Source organism: Heptranchias perlo, chromosome 5, assembly GCF_035084215.1.
Source record: "Heptranchias perlo isolate sHepPer1 chromosome 5, sHepPer1.hap1, whole genome shotgun sequence".
Classification (NCBI taxonomy): Eukaryota; Metazoa; Chordata; class Chondrichthyes; order Hexanchiformes; family Hexanchidae; genus Heptranchias; species Heptranchias perlo.
The window spans coordinates 6,018,090-6,037,879 of NC_090329.1; the positions used below are offsets into that span (position 1 = coordinate 6,018,090).

The window sequence follows — 19,790 nt, forward strand, 5'->3', positions numbered from 1 at the left end:
CAAGAATGAAAATAAGGATGCACATGTAAATATTTGATCGAACACTTAAAGCCAACAAGATAATTTTAGGATGCACCATTGGTTGCGATAAATAGCCTTATTATTGCTTCTGAAACATAGATACACTGCAGTAGAAGCATAAGTTGATACAGTATATTGTATATTACATATACTTAATCTATATATTCTGCATTGGGTTGTATTAAAGCAAGTAGATCTAGGGCACAAACTGAAAAAAGGAAGCTTTTTTGTCTAGTTTTGACTTGGTGCCTGTCATTTTAAATCCAGACAATATTTAAGGGGCTTAAGAGCCAGCTACAGTCAGAATCTTGTACCAAGCTTAACTCGATACTAAGATTCCTTCAGAAAACTTGAGAGGGGAGCCAAGCTATTTTCAAACAATAACGCTTTGATATGTTAGTTTATGTATGATGGACAGTTATTTCCAAATGCAGTTGATAGTTATGCAAAATCCAGAAAATCTCAGTAAATGTTTCCATGGATATTTAAGGATCTGTAGTTGTTCAAATTGCGTAGCCTGTTTGGAGTTGTCATTAGCTCCTGTAGTGGTAAGAAATGGAATAAAAAACAAAGACTGTATATAAAAGTATTGTACAAAAGAATAGTTTAGCATTAGATTGGTAAGACATTGTCTTGTTGAAGAGCTCAATAGGATTTTTACTGCAAATAAATAATTACTTAATTATTTGCTCAATTTTAAACTTATAACAAGGTCTTAAGTGGTGATGCTGCTTATCAAAGAGAGATTATGTAGATATCAAGGCTAGGTGTGTGCGTGCCTCCGTAAAATATGAAGACTAAAAATTAATGTTTGTGCCAGCTCTTTAAAAGAGCTATCCAATTAGTCCCATTCCCCTGCGTTTCCCCATAACCCCGCAATTTTTTTCCCTTCAAGTATTTATCTAATTCCCTTTTGAAAGTTACTATTGAATCTGCTTCCACCACCCTTTCAGACAGTGCATTCCAGATCATAACAACTCGCTGCGTAAAAAAAATGTTTCCTCATGTCGTCTCTGGTTCTTTTGCCGATCATCTTAAACCTGTGTCCTCTGGTTACCGACCCTTCTGCCACTGGAAGCAGTTTCTCCTTATTTACTGTGTCAAAACTATTCATGATTTTTAACACATCTATCAAATCTCCCCTTAACCTTCTCTGTTCGAAGGAGAACAACCCCAGCTTCTTCACTCAACTGAAGTCCCTCTCCCTGGCACCATTCTAGTAAATCTCTTCTGCATCCTCTCTAAGGCTTTGTCATCCTTCCCAAAGTGTGGTGCCCAGAATTGAACACAATACTCCAGTTGAGGCCTAACCAGTGTTTTATAAAGGTTTAGCATAACTTCCTTGCTTTTGTACTCTATGCCATACACCCCCAGGCCTCTCTATTCCTACACCTCCTTTAAAATTGTACCATTTAGTTTATATTGCCTCTCCTCATCCTTCCTACCAAAATGCATCACTTCACACATGAAGCACCTCATCACCTTAAACAAGTGAGATTTAAAAATTCAGGCAATGGACAAGAGCCATTCTTAAAAGGGATATAATTTTGAAGCATTTGGAAAACTTGTTCTTTTAGCTAACGAACTGAAAAGATGATGGAATTCTTTTTATTTCGCTTTCTGTACTTGATTTAACATTAAATTCACTATTCTAACTTGCATTTCCTGGTTCAGAATCTGCGCTGCTCATTAACGATTCTTCAATCTGATTGGTTAAGTTGCTTGTCCTGTTCACACAAGTCCCAGATGCCCTGTAGAGGGCGCCACACTGTTGGAGCTACTGCTGACAGCAATTTGCCGTGCAAAACTCCACGGAAAGTCTACGAGCAAGCGCAAGTCTAACGAACATCTGGGGCTGTTCATTTGCCGCTCACAGCAAAATCTGGCCCAATATATTTATTACTTGTACACCCCAAATATTTTTAGCATCATAAACTAGAAAGATAGTTTAGAAACAAAGTTTGAAATAGTACTAGTCAGTTGCTATTTACTTGTCAATATGAACTTAGGTCTTATATTGCGAGTTTCCTCACCGGGTTGCATTCCTCAATTCGACAGAGCTGTTCTGAAGTACATCGTTCAAGCACTGGCTCAATAATTTCAAATGGCACGCCACCTACTTCGTGAATAGCTTGAGACACGAGGGGAGGGGGAAAGAATAAAAATTGAGATTATCAACATTTTGACCACATATAAAGATTACCTGACTGTAAAGATTACCTGCAACTGCAAACTAATGCAAAAATAAAATCTGGACACATTTTAATAGTTTCTTCTGTTTCATTAAAGTTACAGTTCATTGTTTTAGAATATGTAAAAAAAAGGAAAAGAGCATTTAGCTCCATAAAGGCCAACAGTCCACAAAATAGAAGTTTTAAATATTTTCATAAATATGCAATGATAAACAAGCACTTAAAATTTCACTCATGCATAATACCGAGGTCTGCCTGATTGCATGCTTTTTTTTTACTCGAGATTCAGCTCAACCAGACTGTAGGAAGGTGGGTTCTTAAGGATCTCCCAGCAGTCAGTTATAGAGCAGCACTGTCCAAAAACCAGAAATAAGTGATCATCTGTTTTCCAGAATGATTTGTGCACACCAAATACTGAGAGGAAAGGGAACAAAACGTTTAAAAAAAAAACCTATTATGATAAAGTGCCATGTATTATTTGCACCTTTCCTATTTTTAGCAAGGCTTTTGACAAGGTCCCACATGGCAGACTGGTTAGAAAAGTAAAAGCCCATGGGATCAGAGGGAAAGTGGCAAGTTGGATCCAAAATTGGCTCAGTGGCGGGAAGCAAAGGGTCGACGGGTGTTTGTGTGACTGGAAATGTTTCCAGTGGCGTTCCGCAGGGCTCAGTACTAGGTCCCTTGCTTTTTGTGGTATATATTAATGATTTAGACCTAAATGTAGGGGGCATGATTAAGAAGTTTGCAGATTATACAAAAATTGGCCATGTGATTGATAGTGAGGAGGAAAGCTGTAGACCGCAGGAAGATATCATTGAACTGGTCAGGTGGACAGAAAGGTGGCAAATGGAATTCAACCTGGAGAAGTGTGTGGTAATGCATTTGGGGAGGGCAAACAAGGCAAGGGAACACACAATAAATGGGAAGATACTGAGAGGTGCAGAGGAACTGAGGGACCTTGGAGTGTATGTCCACAGATCCCTGAAGGTAGCAGGACAGGGTAGATAAGGAGGTTAAGGCGGCATACGGGATACTTTATTTTATTAGCCGAGGCATAGAATTTAAGAGCAGGGAGGTTATGCTAGAACTGTATAAAACACTAGTTAGGCCACAGCTTGAGTACTGCATACAGTTCTGTTCACCACATTACAGGAAAGATGTAATTGCACCAGAAAGGGTACAGAGGAGATTTACGAGGATGTTGCCAGTACTGGAGAATTTTAGCTGTGGGGAAAGATTGGATAGGCTGGGGTTGTTTTCTTTGGAACAAAGGAGGCTGAGGGGAGATTTAATTGAGGTGTATAAAATTGTGAGGGGCCTAGATAGAGTGGCTCGGAAGGACCTATTCCCCTTAGCATAGAGGTCAATAACCAGGGGGCACAGATTTAACGTAATTGGTAGAAGGATTAGAGGGGAGTTGAGGAAAATCTTTTCACCCAGAGGGTGATGGAGGTCTGGAACTCAGGAACTCACTGCCTGAAAGGGTGGTAGAGGCAGAAACCCTCAAGTACTTGGATGTGCATTTGAAGTGCCATAACGTACAAGGCTACGGACCAAGTGCTGGAAAGTGGGATTAGGCATGATAGCTCTTTTTCGGCTGGCACAGACACGATGGGCCAAATGGCCTCCTTCTGTGCCGTAAATTTCTATGATTCTATTTTTATTTTTATTTCTCCTCTGGCATCTATTTAGAAAACAAAAACCATACTTTCCTAATTCCTTACAGTCAATGTTGTTCTGGAGGACTCGAATGCACTGTTCATACAGAGTCATCATCTTCAAAATGTTTGTTGTTTTACAGCCAGAGTACACCTGCATTTTACAGTTTAATCTCCGACCAGTAAACTCCACCGTACTATCAGAGATGTTAGGTATTGCTGCGGGTACAAAGAGGAGACAAACAATTTTCAATTTTGGATAAAGCAAGAAAATTACCTTTAACTAAATGTTGGACATTCAGAATATAGGAATAGGAATGGGCCATTCAGCCCCTCAAGCCTGTTCCACCATTCAATTGGATCATAATTGAGCTGTACCTCAACTCCATTTACCTGCTTTTGTTTCAGATCCTTTGATACCCTTGCCTAACAAAAATCTATCAATCTGAGTCTTGAAGATTTCACTTGACCCAACTTTTGGGGAGTGAGTTCTACTACCTTGTGAAAAATGCTTCCTGATTTCACTCCTGAATAGCCTAGTTCTCATTTTAAGGTTGTACCTCCTTGTTCTGGATTCCCCTACTAGAGGAAATAGTTTCTCATATCTACCCTATCGAATCCACCTGATCATTTTACACAACTCAATTAGATCACCCCTCAAACTTCTAAATTCAAGGGAGTACGAGCCATTTTAATGCAACCTGTTCTCAATTTAACCCTTTAAGCCCTGGTATCATTTTGGTGAATCTGCGCTGTACCCTCCCCGAGGCCAACACATCTTTCCTGAGATGTCGTGTCCAAAACTGAACGCAGTACTCCAGATGGGGTCAGACAACTGAAGCATAATTTCCTCCCCTTTTTATTTCAGCCCCCTTGAGATAAAGGTCAAAATTAGCTTTTTTGATTACTTTTTGTACCTGTGCACGAGTTTTTATTGATTTGTGTACCTGGACACCCAAATCACTTTGCTCCTCCACAGTTCCTAATCTTTCACTATTAACAAAATATTCTGATTTGTCTTTCTTGGATCTAATGTAGATGACCTCACACTTCCCCATGTTGAACTTCATCTGCCACAATTTTGCCCACTCAATTCATCTGCTTATGTCCCTTTATTACTTCCTGCTCCCATTGACACAACTTACTGTGCCTCCTAGCCTGGTGTCATCTGCAAACTTGGATACGTAACTCTGTATTACTTCATCCAAGTCACTGATATATACGGTGAAAAATTGAGGCCCCAGTATAGGTTCTTGGGGAACACCACTTGTCACACCCCACCAGAGTACATTCCCTTTATCCCTACTCTGTCTCCTACCTTCAAACCAATTACCAACCCATGTTACAGGGTTATCTCCAATTCTGTGTGCTCTCATTTTTGCTGATAATCTCTTATGCGGAACCTTATCAAGTGCCTTCTGGAAGTTCACCTCGACAACATCCATAGACATTCCCCTGTCCACCATGTTAGTGGCCTCTTCAAAAAATTCAACTAGATACGTCAGACATAACCTACCCTTCACAAATCCAAGGTGACTCTCCTTGATCAGCTCATACTTGTTTAAGTGTTTAGTCACTCTTTCCCTGATGATAGATCCCAGTAACTTCCCCACAAATGACATTAAACTGACAGGTCTGTAGTTTTCTGGTTTCTTCCTCCCTCCTTTCTTAAATAATGGAGGCATAATTCCCAAATCTAGAGCTCTTCGGTAAATTATGACCAATGCATTTCCAATTTCCCCACCTGTTTCTTTTAATGCCCTATAGTGGAAACCATCAGGTCCTGGATATTTGTCTTAAGCCCCATTATTTTCTCACATATTAAATCTAGTAAGTTCTTCCCCTTGACTTATTATCCAGTTCCCTTGTACTGCTGGTATTTTATCCACTTCCTCTACTGTTAAAACGGATACAAAGTATTTATTAAACAAGTCTGCCATTTCCTTATTATCCATTATAATATCACCTGCATCTGTCTTTAAAGGGCCCACATTCCCCCTTACCACACTCTTTCTCTTAATATATTTATAAAAACTTTTACTGTCAGTTTAGATATCCCTTGGAAGATTTTTTCATACTCCCTTTTTGCATTTATTACTTTCTTTGTGTCACTTTGTTGCTTTTTCAGCCCTAGAACCCTCCGAAATCTCTGCGCTCCTCCAATTCTGGCCTTATCACTCCACCGTTGGCCTTCAGCTGCCCAGGTCCTAAGCTCTGGAATTCCCCCCTAAACCTCTCCACCTCTCTCTCCTCCTTTAAGATGCTCCTTAAAACATACCTCTTTGACCACCTGTCCTAATATCTTATGTGGCTCAGTGTCAATTTTTTTTTAATAATGCTCCTGTGAAGTGCATTGGGATGTTACTACATTAAATGCGCTATATAAATGCAAGTTGTTGCTGTTTATATAGCTCTCCCTTACTTAAATTTAAAACCTTGGTTTTGACTCTCTCTTTTCTCTCTCAAAACTGGTATCAAATGCAACCTTTTATGGTCACTATTCACAAGATTTTCCCTTCTTCTAGTCTGTGAGAAGATTAAGATCTCCCGTTCGTATTTATACATCCCCCCACTACATCACTACTGTCAGGAGGTCATAGAGTCATAGAGTTATACAGCACGGATAGAGGCCCTTCGGCCCATCGTGTCCGCGCCGGCCATCAGCCCTGTCTACTCTAATCCCATATTCCAGCATTTGGTCCGTAGCCTTGTATGCTATGGCATTTCAAGTGCTCATCCAAATGCTTCTTGAATGTTGTGAGGGTTCCTGCCTCCACAACCCTTTCAGACAGTGAGTTCCAGACTCCAACCACCCTCTGGGTGAAAAAGTTCTTTCTCAAATCCCCTCTAAACCTCCCGCCTTTTACCTTGAATCTATGTCCCCTTGTTATAGAACCCTCAACGAAGGGAAAAAGCTCCTTAGTATCCATCCTATCTGTGCCCCTCATAATTTTGTACACCTCAATCATGTCCCCCCTCAGCCTCCTCTGCTCCAAGGAAAACAAACCCAATCTTCCCAGTCTCTCTTCATAGCTGAAGCGCTCCAGCCCTGGTAACATCCTGGTGAATCTCCTCTGCACCCTCTCCAAAGCGATCACATCCTTCCTGTAGTGTGGCGACCAGAACTGCACACAGTACTCCAGCTGTGGCCTAACCAGTGTTTTATACAGCTCCATCATAACCTCCTTGCTCTTATATTCTATGCCTCGGCTAATAAAGGCAAGTATCCCATATGCCTTCTTTACCACCTTATCTACCTGTTCCGCCACCTTCAGGGATCTGTGAACTTGCACACCAAGATCCCTCTGACCCTCTGTCTTGCCTAGGGTCCTCCCATTCATTGTGTATTCCCTTGCCTTGTTAGTCCCTCCAAAGTGCATCACCTCGCACTTTTCCGGGTTAAATTCCATTTGCCACTGTTCCGCCCATCTGACCAACCCATCTATATCGTCCTACAGACTGAGGCTATCCTCCTCGCTATTTACCACCCTACCAATCTTTGTATCATCAGCGAACTTACTGATCATACCTTTTACATTCATATCCAAGTCATTAATGTAGGTCTGTAGACAACTCACCAGAGTCTTGCATCCTTTACTGTTCCTTAGTTCTTACCCATACTGTTTCCACTGCCTGTCCACCCTGAATGAAGTTCTTTCTTTCCACTACTGTAATTGTGTCTTTCATCAATATTGCTGCTCCTTCACCTTTCCCAATTTTGCTGTCCTCTCTAATGATCCTATAGCCTGGGATATTTACTACATAATACCCTTTAAGCTGCATTTGTGCTGCTAACTCATTTGTTTTATTTCTTATGGTACGTGTATTCATGTACAGAACTTATTTGGATAACTGTCTCCACCCTGATGGTGTATTTCTCTTCTGGTTGCTGATGCTCTGTACATTGCTTTAGAGGCAATTTAATATGTCTTTCTAAAAAAAAGTGATATATTTTTAACAAGTATTTTGTTATTACCTCCTAGAACCTACTCTGTACCTGGAGTATTTATATTATCTATATTTCTTTTTGTACTCTGACCTTTGCTTTCATCCCCTCTTTTTCTCTAGGTTATGATTTCCATTCGGACCCTCCCCCCTCCTCTTTTAGTGGTTCAAAGTATTTTCTGCTGTCCTATTTATCCTTTCTGCTAGGGCTTTGGTTCCAGTCTGGTTTAGGTGCAGCCCATCCCAGCAGTACAGCTCCTTTCTGTCCCAGTACCGATGCCAGTGTCCCATAATTTAAAACCCTTCCTTTCAACACCAGTTTTTCAGCCACGGATTTACTTTTTCGATCTGCTTATCCCTATGCCAATTGGCATGTGGGCCTAATTCCCACTCAACAAATTCCCATTTTAAAAGTCCTCACTCTGCTCCCAGCTCATACCATTACCAGCTGTGGCCTAGCAGATAATTCACCCTATAATTGCCTTTCAGACACAAACCAGTTTCAACTGGTCAGTCAGCCCCCAGTCATACAGTATCTAATTAACACTGGCCAGTGCTTGCAGTTGACCTACATAATTGAAACACTGCAGGTTTTGAGACGTTTCTTACTTTACACCTAGTTATTGCACAGAACTCTAATGTTAATAGTTACATTGTCTTTACTACAGCCTGAGGCGTCAAGTCGGTTGATATTATGCTTTTCAGCATTTATGCTCAAACCATTTATGTCTGGCTTCCTCAATTTTTTTCTCAGAACCAATTCTTAACTGCAATGACTATCATCTTCAAGACTTCAGTACACTAGCCTAACAAAAGTATCCGGCAGGATCATTTAAAATGCATATTAAATAATAATCAGAAGGAAATGAGTGAGTTTCTGATCTTAATTCACGTTGCCATGGGAACACTCAGAGTAGAGGCCAGATGCCTCAAGTGTAGGCCACATGCCTCACTTTGGAGAGAGGTAAAGGTAAAATGCTTAGTCCAGTAATATTGCGTTGTTCTGACACACTCACTGATACCTAGCTTTGGAAGACATTCTCTCGCCTTGTCATTTATGCTAGATAAGGTAGATGTTGGAGAGATTCCCATAAACAGAAAACAAAAGCTACAGAAAAGGGAAAAAAAAAATCTACTCAAATGTACATGATTCACTTACATTTCTTGATAGGTGATGTAGGTGGACTATCAGAAGGCATATCAGTAACATTTGGTAGAAATTTAGGCAACGGAATAGCTAACAAAGTATTAATATCAATTTTCACCTGTAGAACACAAGAGAAACAGAGTAAAATAAATTTTAACTGGATTGCTTTTATTAACACAACAATAAAACTTCTGAAACGAGCAAATTATTTGAATGGATAGAGTGTGCACTGAACATTTGATATGGTTTCCCCAACCCACCATTATATAAAAACTGGCATATAGCACTTCAGTGAATGGAGAGGGGCAGTTGCACATTCAACTCAGTCACACTGTTGTGGTGAGATGAGAGGGAATACAAAGCAAGAGAACAGTACTCAAGTACAGCACAAGCGACTTAGTGGAAAGCTGAAGAGTATTTTGCTATCGAGCAACCAAATTACTTGATCTTGAAGTGCAGAGAGAATCCTAGAAATTATAGCATGCATGGTGGCCAATCAGCCCATTGTCTGGTGCTAGCTCTTCAACTAAAGTTGCATATTCATTTCCCTGCCTTGTCCTTTCATATTTTTCTATTTTGAAAACTTATACAATTCCCTTTTAAATTACGCTGTAGTTAATGCCCCAATTGCCACTTATGGTAAAGTATTCCACCTTCTAATAAATCTCTGTATGGAAAAATTACAATATATTTCCTTTCACTTTCCCCCCCCCCCTCAAAAGGGACTATTTCATATTTATCGACATTGAATTACATCTGCCATCTAATTCCCCACTCCACTAACCTGCCTACACATCCTCCTACAGCATTCCTCGCCACTTATTATACCCCCTATTTGGTGTCATTAAGTTTCAATATCATTCCTCCTCTGTCTGTGCCCAGACCAATTATATAAATGGTAAAACAAAAAAAAGTCCTAGCAGAGATCCCTGGGACTCCACTGCCCACATCCAGTAATCCCAAACATCTATTTCTCCCTACTCTGCTGTTTGTCTCCTAAACATTTCTCTATTCATGTAGCTGCATTCCTTTTAATACCACATACCATAATTTTCAACACAATTCCCTTATGTGGCACCTTATCAAATCCATATTTACAACTTCCAATGCATTCCCTTCAACTATACATTGATTTCCTCAAAGTTCAATTAAATTAGTCAAACCCTTTACAAATCCATGCTGACTGTCCTCGATCAACTCATGCCTTTCTAAGTGTTCAATGATTTCATCTTCAAAAAGATAAGTATAGACGAGGCGTGTTATTTGACCCACCTAGCTTGCCCTTTCTTAGAAGCCTACAGTTCCACCATCACAGCAGTTTCTATCTCCACTACCTTTCTGAAAAACATTCCAGGTATTAATCACTCTCTCTAACAAAATGCTTCCCTACACCAAGCCTGAACTTCCCTTTTATCAGTTTGTAACTATGTCTCCTTGCCCTGCAGTCTAATTTAAAATAGTGCTCCGCATTAACCTTTTCTATTCCACTTGGTAATTTATATAGCTCTAAGATTATGGGTTATGGAGGTATATCAATTGTCTGACTTCAAGCTGAAGAGTTGAGTTTTTCTAAGCTTTCCTCTGACATTCAGAATCAAGCTCCAGATCTCGGGCTTGGTATAACCGAGCACTATTCATCTTCAGCACAGCAGCTTCTGACTTAAACTCTACTGATCTGGCAATCTGGTTTGGCATTGGGTTTGTTTTGTTGAATGCTGCTATATAACAACTAGACATGGTAAGTGTTAAGTCTACTGTCACTCCCAGATCTCTCTCAGCCTCTGTCCGAGCTACTTCAACACCATTCATCAAGTATGTTCCCACTTTTTCCTCTTGCAATGTGCAACACATTGCATTTATTGGTCCTGAATTTCTTTACTCATAGCTCCACCCACTTGCATATTTTGTCTGGTTTGCCTCATCAGAATTGATTACTGGCCCCTAGTTTAGTATTAATTTTACCAACTTGCATTGTTTTCCTGAATCCAGATCACTGGTATGGATTAGAAACAGTAGGGGCCTAACACTAAACCCATTCAGTACATGTCCCCAGTCTGCATCACTTCCTTATCTAATAACTGCTGCTTTCTCTCCTTCAACCAATTCCTTTTTTTAAGATACCACTGCTGTAAGCTTATGTAGCAACCTATCATGCCGGCTTTAAGTGTTTGCTCGGTCAAGAGCAGCATTCTTGCCAGAGTCAGAAGGTCGTGGTATGCAGCCCCACTCCAGGAATTTGAGCACATTATCGAGGATGGCACTTCAGTGCAGTACTGAGGGAGTGCTGCAATGTTAGAGATGCTGTCTTTTAGATGAGATGTTAAACAAGTTTCCTGTCTGTCAGGTGGACATAAAAGATCCCATGGCACTATTTGAAGAGGAGCAGGTGTCCTGGCCAACATATATCCTTTAATCAACACCTCCAAAAAACAGATTGAAAGGTCGTTTATCTCACTATCGTGGGACCAATTGCACAAAATGACTGCCACATTTACCTACAAAACAACAGTGACTACATTTCAATAGCAATTAATTTGCAGCGAAGCACTTTGGGGACATGAAAGGTGCTAAATAAATGTAAATCCTTTCTTGCTTTCGATACCAAGACTTCAAGAAAGCCTTGGATCATACAGTGTACCCATATTTCCAAGAAGGATCTCCCCCTTTTGAAAGTGTGTTAATGGCCATTAACTTATTTTTATTTGTTCTAATAGTCAGTTCTATTATTTTGCTAATTACTGGAGTAAGATGAATGAGTCTGTATTTACCTAGATTTTTAATGATGATAGTCAGTACTTAGCAAATTTCATCACTAATCTCACTCAGTAGCATTAAATGATACGATCTCTCCCCGGGAATTTATTAGTTTTAAGCTCTTTAACCTCTGTGCAAATGCTGCTAAAAGGTCCTTTAGATGTAGAACCTATGATAGACGGCATGCTACGCGTGTCTTCTTCAGTGAATATTTCAAGGAAATAATCATTTAGCTAATCTTCTAAGGATTGGCTACGGAGTTGGGTTGTCAGAGACCTGGGGGAATAGTCACCTGCTCTCAGCAACAGATGGCATATGACCCAGGAATATATAAAACACCTAATTACAGATTCATAAAGACTCGATCATATCCCAGTTCTATATCGAACAACAATAACTTGCATTTATATAGCACCTTTAATGTAGAAAAATGTCCCAAGGTGCTTTATAGAAGTGTAACAGACTAAAAATCAACACAGACGAAGAAAGAGGCTCAGTGTCAAATTTTGTTTGATAATCGCTCCTGTGAAACACTTTGGGACGTATTACTACATTAAAGGCGCTATATAAATGCAAGTTGTTGATGTTGTTATTAATGTAGAGATAATTTTCAAATTTACACCTGATAAACAATTTAATTATTTTTGCACAAAATTGAAGACTAATAGGTCTGAAGTTAGCTGTACCTGATTTGTTATCCTTTTGAATATGGGCACCATGTTGGTTTATTTGCATTCTACTGTTATTTTCCCCAGTGTCCATTAACTTCCTCATAAAGCTCATTAATACCTCACAAATCACATCCCTAATCTCTCTCAACACTCGGATAATTACCATCTATGCCTGGAAATTTATTATGTAGAGATGCCGGTGATGGACTGGGGTGGACAAATGTAAGGAGTTGCACAACACCAGGTTATAGTCCAACAGCTTTATTTGAAATCACAAGCTTTCGGAGCTTTGCTCCTTCGTCACTCACCTGACGAAGGAGCAAAGCTCCGAAAGCTTGTGATTTCAAATAAAGCTGTTGGACTATAACCTGGTGTTGTGCAACTCTTTACGTTTGGAAATTTATTGTTTGTAGCCTTTGTACTTTGTCTAGGTGCCTATTTGCAGCGGGCCACATCTGGAAGTTCAAAACCTTAGCGTATTGTTGATCTGAAGTTTAGTTTTCTTCCCCACAAAACTGCTTGTTCCCATCTTTTCAAACATGGTTAGCCTCTGTCTCTACCTCTCGCTCACAGATGCTGAAATTCTATTCCATGCCTTTATCACCTAAACGCTGATTTCTTTAATACTCCCCTATCTGAAATCCCTGATTCCACTCCATAAATTATAACTGATTCAGAACGTTCAAAGCTCCACATTACTACCATCTGGTTCTTGCCATTTCCACTGACTCCCTATGTCCTTCCGTATCAATTTCAAAATCCTTGTCCTTAGCTTTAATGGCATCCAGGGCCCCACCTCACGCATCCTCCGTGACCTTTGTCAGCCCTAAATGCAAAACAAGAGCACAGCATTCAAACGTAACACGTAACATAGTGAAATGCTGATGGATATTTTGCTATCCAGCATTCTAATTACAAACAGAAAGCTTGCTAGGAAAGTTCACAACTGCATGTATCCTTTGCTCTTCTGATGCTGGTCTACTCCTTGTTACAGTCATCTTTAAGCTTCACAATTGGTAGTCACTCTTTCAACCACCATGCCTCTACCCTCTAGAGCTTCCTCCCTAAATCACTCCATCTCGCCCCCTTCCTTCCTGCTCCAAAATTTGTATCTGGTTGGGTTTACAGTTTTCTTTAAAAGGTATACCTTTTTATTTGGTGTCTCAAGCCAAATGTCCTCCTCATGTTGCTCTCTTTTGTCTGCATTCCTCTTTCTTTTGCTTTCCTTACTGTGAGATGAGCCAGAACCAGTGGTGGTCAATTTAGAGTCTGTGTGTTTTCCTGGAGTAGGTAAATTCTTATTTTTGTGGCATTTTTTTGCTTTTCTTTTTGGTTCCTCATAGTTTAGATATGATTCAAAAGTCATAGCTGGTTTTTCAAATTCTTCCTCATTTCGAAATTCCACCTTACAGCCTTTACTGCCTTCTTTAGTCATATGTGACATGTCCTGTGACTTGCCCGATCCAAGACTTTCTTTGTCCTTTTCAGACCATTTCTGCATCTTGCCAGATAAGTTAGAATTTTCTGTTTTGTCCACAGATTTACTTTTATTCTTTTTACTATTTTCATGAGTAGCCTGTGAATGAGATTTTTCTTGACGGATGTTGCAGGATATATCAGAACTTTCCATTGACGACTTCTTCTCATGTTGATCTTTAGTGGGCTTTTTGGTTTGATGGCCATGAGTAGATGTTTTATCTTTTCTAGTAGAGCAATTTTGGTTCTTATGTGAAGATTTAGATTTTTCACACTTCTGAACCTTGTTAAGAGATTGTTGATTAGTTAGAGAACTGTTTTTTGATGCACAATTACTATATTCTTTTATTTCCTTCCGTGAAGATTTGTAGTCACTGGCCTTTAACTGATCAGGATTGTTCTTAGAAGGTTGCTGGTAACACGTAACCCCATTTCCTTTTTCTGGACTTTCCTCCTCATTTAAGACTTTTGCAGATTTATTCACATCGGTCATATGCAAAGTCTCCTCATAACCGGAGAGCCGAGATGACTTGTTTGTATTTTCCTTTCTATCCTTCTTCCTAAAATGACCAGAGTCATTATTGCTCTTCCTTTCATTCTGTTCACTGCTATTCCTAAAAAAAGAAATACTTTTTGGCATTCCAATAAATTTATGGATCAATTGAAAAGAAAAAAAATCTCACAATAAATAATACATCAGCTTAACATTCCTATGGTGCATGGTAAAAGGTCTTCAGCATGTACAATATACACAAACATATCATACTAGTAAAATGAAGTTTTTGGATGCATAATTCACTGATTCATTTCCACAAAGCTACTGGTTTTTCCTGCGCCATTTCCAGGGTTACATACCATTAATAGTTTATTCTTGATTCAAATTCTTTATACCACGCCCTTACACACTATGTTGTGTTTCCTCAAATTTAAAGCAGGCAGCTCTCCTGATAAATAAAATTAATAAAGTAGATCCAGATGCTGGGTGGTATGATGGGACAACACAATCTTTCACCCCTGAAATCAGAGTTTAAATTCAACCCACTTTCTGACAGCTGTGCAAATACCAAATTAAATGGGTTTGGGCAGGTTCAAACTAGTTCCTGGTGAAGTCAACAAAAAAACTGCCTATTATTTGGCACTGAATTAACAACATCACTTAGGAAGAACATAGGGATAGCTTGTGCAGGAAACAAAACTTGAGATCAGTACACAGGGGAGCTTTCTCTTGAGGTCACAGCATACTACATACTACACTTAATTTCGCAGTGCTTGATGCCAAAAGTAGGACAAAGGTTTTCTCCAATTTTTCCTTCATCCTTTCTCTTCTAAAAGGTAGCAACTCATGGCTGGGTTACAACTCCCCAGACAGCAGTCGCCCTCCAGGACTGCACAGCTAAGCATTCTTTGGGTATGAGGAAGGCTATTTGATTGTGGGAACTATCACAGCTGAACCCAATCCCACTCAGTCAGCATCCACACAAGGATCTCTGGATAATTATCAGAAGCACGAACAATGATCAATGTTTACACTCCCTCGCCTGGGGATGCCAATTATGTCTCCCCACCTAGTACAGTTTTAATTTAGTTCCAAATTATAGCAGTTTTCTGTCGATCACCCTAGCTCAGGTTAGCCAACACAGTACGATCCATAATTCAACTTGCTCTGTATGACTTATTGTTACATAATTTAACCACTACACAAAAAAAAACCTCAAAAACATAATATTTTTGTTCTGGAATTTGTGGGGGAGATGAAGTTTTTTTAAAATTCGCTCATGGGATGTGGGCGTCACTGGCGAGGCCAGCATTTATTGCCCATCCCTAATTGCTCTAGAGAAGGTGGTGCTGCAGTCCGTGTGGTGAAGGCTCTCCCACAACTACCAAGTTGATAAAAGTTAGATTGGGGAAACAAACACTTTTCCCATTTCAAGTACGCCAGGTCAGGAATAGCACAATTTCATGCAGAGTGAAGTTCCTTTAAACTCTGGTTCAACCTAAGAACAGCCTCTACTGCACAAGTGTGATATTTTCCCATTTCCCAACCACGTAGCCTGAGTAAGGCCACTAATTCAGTCCCAAATGATATGCAATTTTACACTATAATATGATGCATATTGGGAACTGACTTAAGGGCAAACGTATTTCACACAAGACCCTTACAACTAACAGACAGAGACGACTTTCATGTTGTCAATTTGGGTGGATTTACCCAAGTCCCAGAGGTGAAAGGATAATAAGCTTACCCACTACAGCGTCCACTTCCATGGTTTTAAAATATCTAAGAACTAGGAAAAATTCAATCCTGCAAAAACTCTGCCTACTTATTAACTTTATCTTCATTATATTTCATTAATTTAAACCATTTTTAAAAATGTGTGCTAGGACAGCATCTTCTATCTCCCTGTGTAATTGAAAAAAGTCACAGGAAACAAATATTTTGGGAAACTTCTGGATTAGAGATCACCAAATTTCAAAAACTGAAATTCCTGGGGCCTGCTCCAATAAAAGTATTGCAGAGTGAAACCCCCTAGGCCTGCCCTAGCCTAAAGCTGTGTGGACAGCACCACTTGCATGCCCAAGGTAGGCATATTGCACCTTAAGGTCATTTCAGTGGCACCTGCCTGATCCATCTGCCAGAAGGCGGAGCAGCCCACAGCCTAATTGAGTTCTGCTCTAAGGTCCTTCTGGGCTGAAGAAATAAATGGCCAGAAAATTCTTCGCTCCCAGTGGTGCCACTGTCCCTGCACAATAAAGTAATCAATTCCCTCCAGGATAGCCTGGTCAAGGTTTGGGGCCCTTTTTAAAGGCCTCTACAGGGCTCATGTCAGTTCTCAGCTGGCATCAGTTCTGCTGAAGCCTACCAAGGGCATAATGGGCAGGATTTTGGGGAAGTCCAAGAACTCCCCCAGACATCGCTCCTCGATAGGTACATGGGCTCGCCCACTGAAATTTAAAAGGGTCAGTGCAATTGGGGCAAGATCCCAGTATAACTTGGCTCTGCCCACATTCTTAGTCCATCCCCAACCCCTCCCAGGCAGAAACCAGGCTTCCCACCCCCTCTTGTCACAGGAATTTCACGGCCTGCGTTTTTTTACATTCAAATATTTTTGAAGTCACTACACACCCATTTGTAAATAATATGTAATTCGTGTGCTTGAAGTAGCTAATCTGCCAACATGGCACTCCAGGAACACAGAATTTGCACTTATATTGCATAAATCTCAATTTAGAACACCATCTATACGCTGTAGGTGAAAGCCTACCTGGATGTTTCCTGAGGAATTAATTTTTTCCACTGGTATACCAACTCTTTGGCAATGTCACCAACAACTTTATTTTTCCTGAATCCATTTACTGTTTTTCCTATTCCTGTTTCCTACAAAAAAAAATAAAAGCCATTCTGACAAACTTGAAAAGCTTCAATAAAGATGGTAATTATTTAGGCTTCAAGAATTTGCAAATTTTAGTTTGTGGCCATATTAGAAACAAATTCTTAGCTCAGACTTGTTCCATACTGACATTCCATTTATACTACCCTTCACCTTATTCATTAATTCCATTTTATGGCGACCAATGCTGGACTCCAGAAAGCTTCCAGGCTTTTTGAAGTTTCCAAAGTGGTTTTCAATTTAGTAACCAAAAAGATGTTTCCATAAGAAAGGAAGTTCTAGGTTGTTTTGAAATTTTACAAGTAAACGTGAAATCCTAAAGCATGCATGTATACTGAATAAAAAGTCTGCACCTGGCCTTGGTGTCAAGGGTATATAGCAAATTAGCATAAAGACTTAGTTGTGTGGGCAGCATTGTTGAAATTAGTTTGAGCACAGGAGGCGACCATTTGGTCCACCTTGACTAAGCCAGCTCTGTACCAGAGCAATTCAATACTAATCCAACTGACCCGCTCTCCCCAGGGCCCTCTGCTTCAAATAGTTATCCAGTTTTCCATTAAAAAGATGCAATGGTCTATGCCTCAACCATTCCCTGTGGCAAAACATTCCGTAATCTAACAACCTTTTGTGTAAAGAAATTTCTTCTAACCTCTCTCTTCATACGTCACTAATTCCTCAGCTAGAAGAAATAGCTTTTCCCTTTTCATTCCATCAAAACCCTTCATCATTTAAAAAAAAATCTATTAAATCTCCTCAACCTTCTCTGCTTCAGTGGAAATCATTTCATTATTTGAAGTCTCTCCTCATAACTATAGTTTCCCATCCCTGGCATCATCCTGGTGAACCTACGCTCCCTATAGCTTCTATAATGGGGCATCCAGAACTGCATTGTATTTTAATTGTGGCCAAACCAATATTTTGTATAAATTCATCACGTTGTTACTCTTGTACTCTATGGCTCTAATTATGTTATTGGTGGTTTTATGGCAATACCTATCTATACGCCCCAAGGAGTCGCTGCTTATCGGCATTCTTCATCTTTCCATTATTTTTCCTCCCAAAATGAATTACCTCACACTTAGATATTAAATTACCTTTGCCACCTGTCCACTCATTCTGCTAGCCTGTCGATGTTGCCCTCCAGCCTTTTACAATCTTCCTCATCATTTGTCGAATCTTCTACTTGTATTGTCAGCAAAGTCAAATTGCGGTACCTATGCCCAAGTTCAAATAATCTATTTACAGGTCACGATGCTGAATGAATCCTTTGCAAATGGGTGCTCACTAAATGAATTTTTCATTCTCACCCTGAAATATAATCTTCCAAAGTTCTCTTGATTCAGGAACTGTTCCTTTAGATTGGAAAATTGCACGTCATTCCGCTATTTAAGAAAGGTGAGAAAGGGAAACCAGGGAATTATAGACCAGTTAGCCTAACATCTGTTGTCAGGAAATTACTAGAGTCTATAATTAAGAATGGAGTGGCTGAACACCTTGAAAATCTTCAGCTGATCAGGGAGCCAGCATGGACTTGTAAACGGTAAGTCATGCTCGACGAACCTGATTGAGTTTTTTGAAGAGATGACTAAAGTAGTGGACAGGGGAATGTCTCTGGATGTTGTTTATATGGACTTCCAGAAGGCATTCAATAAATTCCCGCATAAGAGACTGTTAGCTAAAATAAGAAACACAAGAAATAGGAGCAGGAGTAGGCTATACGGCCCCTCGAGCCTGCTCTGCCATTCAATAAGATCATGCCTGATCTTCTACCTAAAATCCACTTTCCCGCCTAATCCCCATATCCCTCGATTCCTTTAGTGTCCAAAAATCTATCGATCTCAATAAAATTGTAGCTCATGGAATTGAGGGCACATTATTCACCTGATCAGGAAATTGGCAGGATGTGACTAGTGGTGTCCCACAGGGATCTGTGTTGGGGTCTCAACTATTCGCTGTATTTATTAACGACTTAGATGACAGGATAGAGAGCTACATATCCAAGTTTGCTGATGACACAAAGATAGGCAGCATTGTAAGCAGTGTAGATGGAAGCATAAAATTACAGAGATATTAATAGATTAAGCGAAAGGGCAAAACTGTGGCAAACGGATTTCAATGTAGGCAAGTGTGGGGTCATCCACTTTGGACCTAAAAAGGAGAGATCAGAGTACTTTCTAAATGGTGAAAAGCTCAGAACAGTGGAGGTCCAAAGAGACTTAGGGGTCCATGTACATAGATCATTAAAATGTCGGACAGGTACAGAAAAATAATCAAAAAGGCTAATGGAATGCTGGCCTCTATATCTAGAAGACTAGAATACAAGGGGGTAGAAGTTATGCTACAGCTATATATAGCCCTGGTTAGACCACACCTGGAGTACCATGTTCAGTTCTGGGCACTGCCACTTAGGAAGAATATACTGGCCTTGGAGGGAGTGCAGCGTAGATTTACTAGAATGATACCTGGATTCCAAGGGTTAAATTATGAAGGTTGTATTCCCTGGAATGTAGAAGACTAATAGGTGATTTGATCAAAGT

The 19,790-nt window shown here is 40.0% G+C and overlaps 1 protein-coding gene across 10 annotated transcripts in view; it reads right to left on the reverse strand.

The window, feature by feature from the left end:
- Window positions 1-19,790, reverse strand: part of eloal (elongin A, like) — a 118,791-nt gene that overhangs the window by 37,989 nt on the left and 61,012 nt on the right. For 9 of the 10 annotated variants that reach the window (XM_067983986.1, XM_067983987.1, XM_067983984.1 and 6 more), the window contains 5 exons: window positions 17,128-17,240; window positions 13,536-14,478; window positions 8,976-9,081; window positions 3,938-4,090; window positions 2,055-2,152 (listed from right to left, as the gene is read on the reverse strand). In XM_067983986.1, the coding sequence (XP_067840087.1) occupies window positions 2,055-2,152; window positions 3,938-4,090; window positions 8,976-9,081; window positions 13,536-14,478; window positions 17,128-17,240 (1,413 nt within the window). The remainder of the gene's footprint in view (window positions 1-2,054; window positions 2,153-3,937; window positions 4,091-8,975; window positions 9,082-13,535; window positions 14,479-17,127; window positions 17,241-19,790) is intronic. The other variant, XM_067983989.1, reaches the window with a different exon arrangement.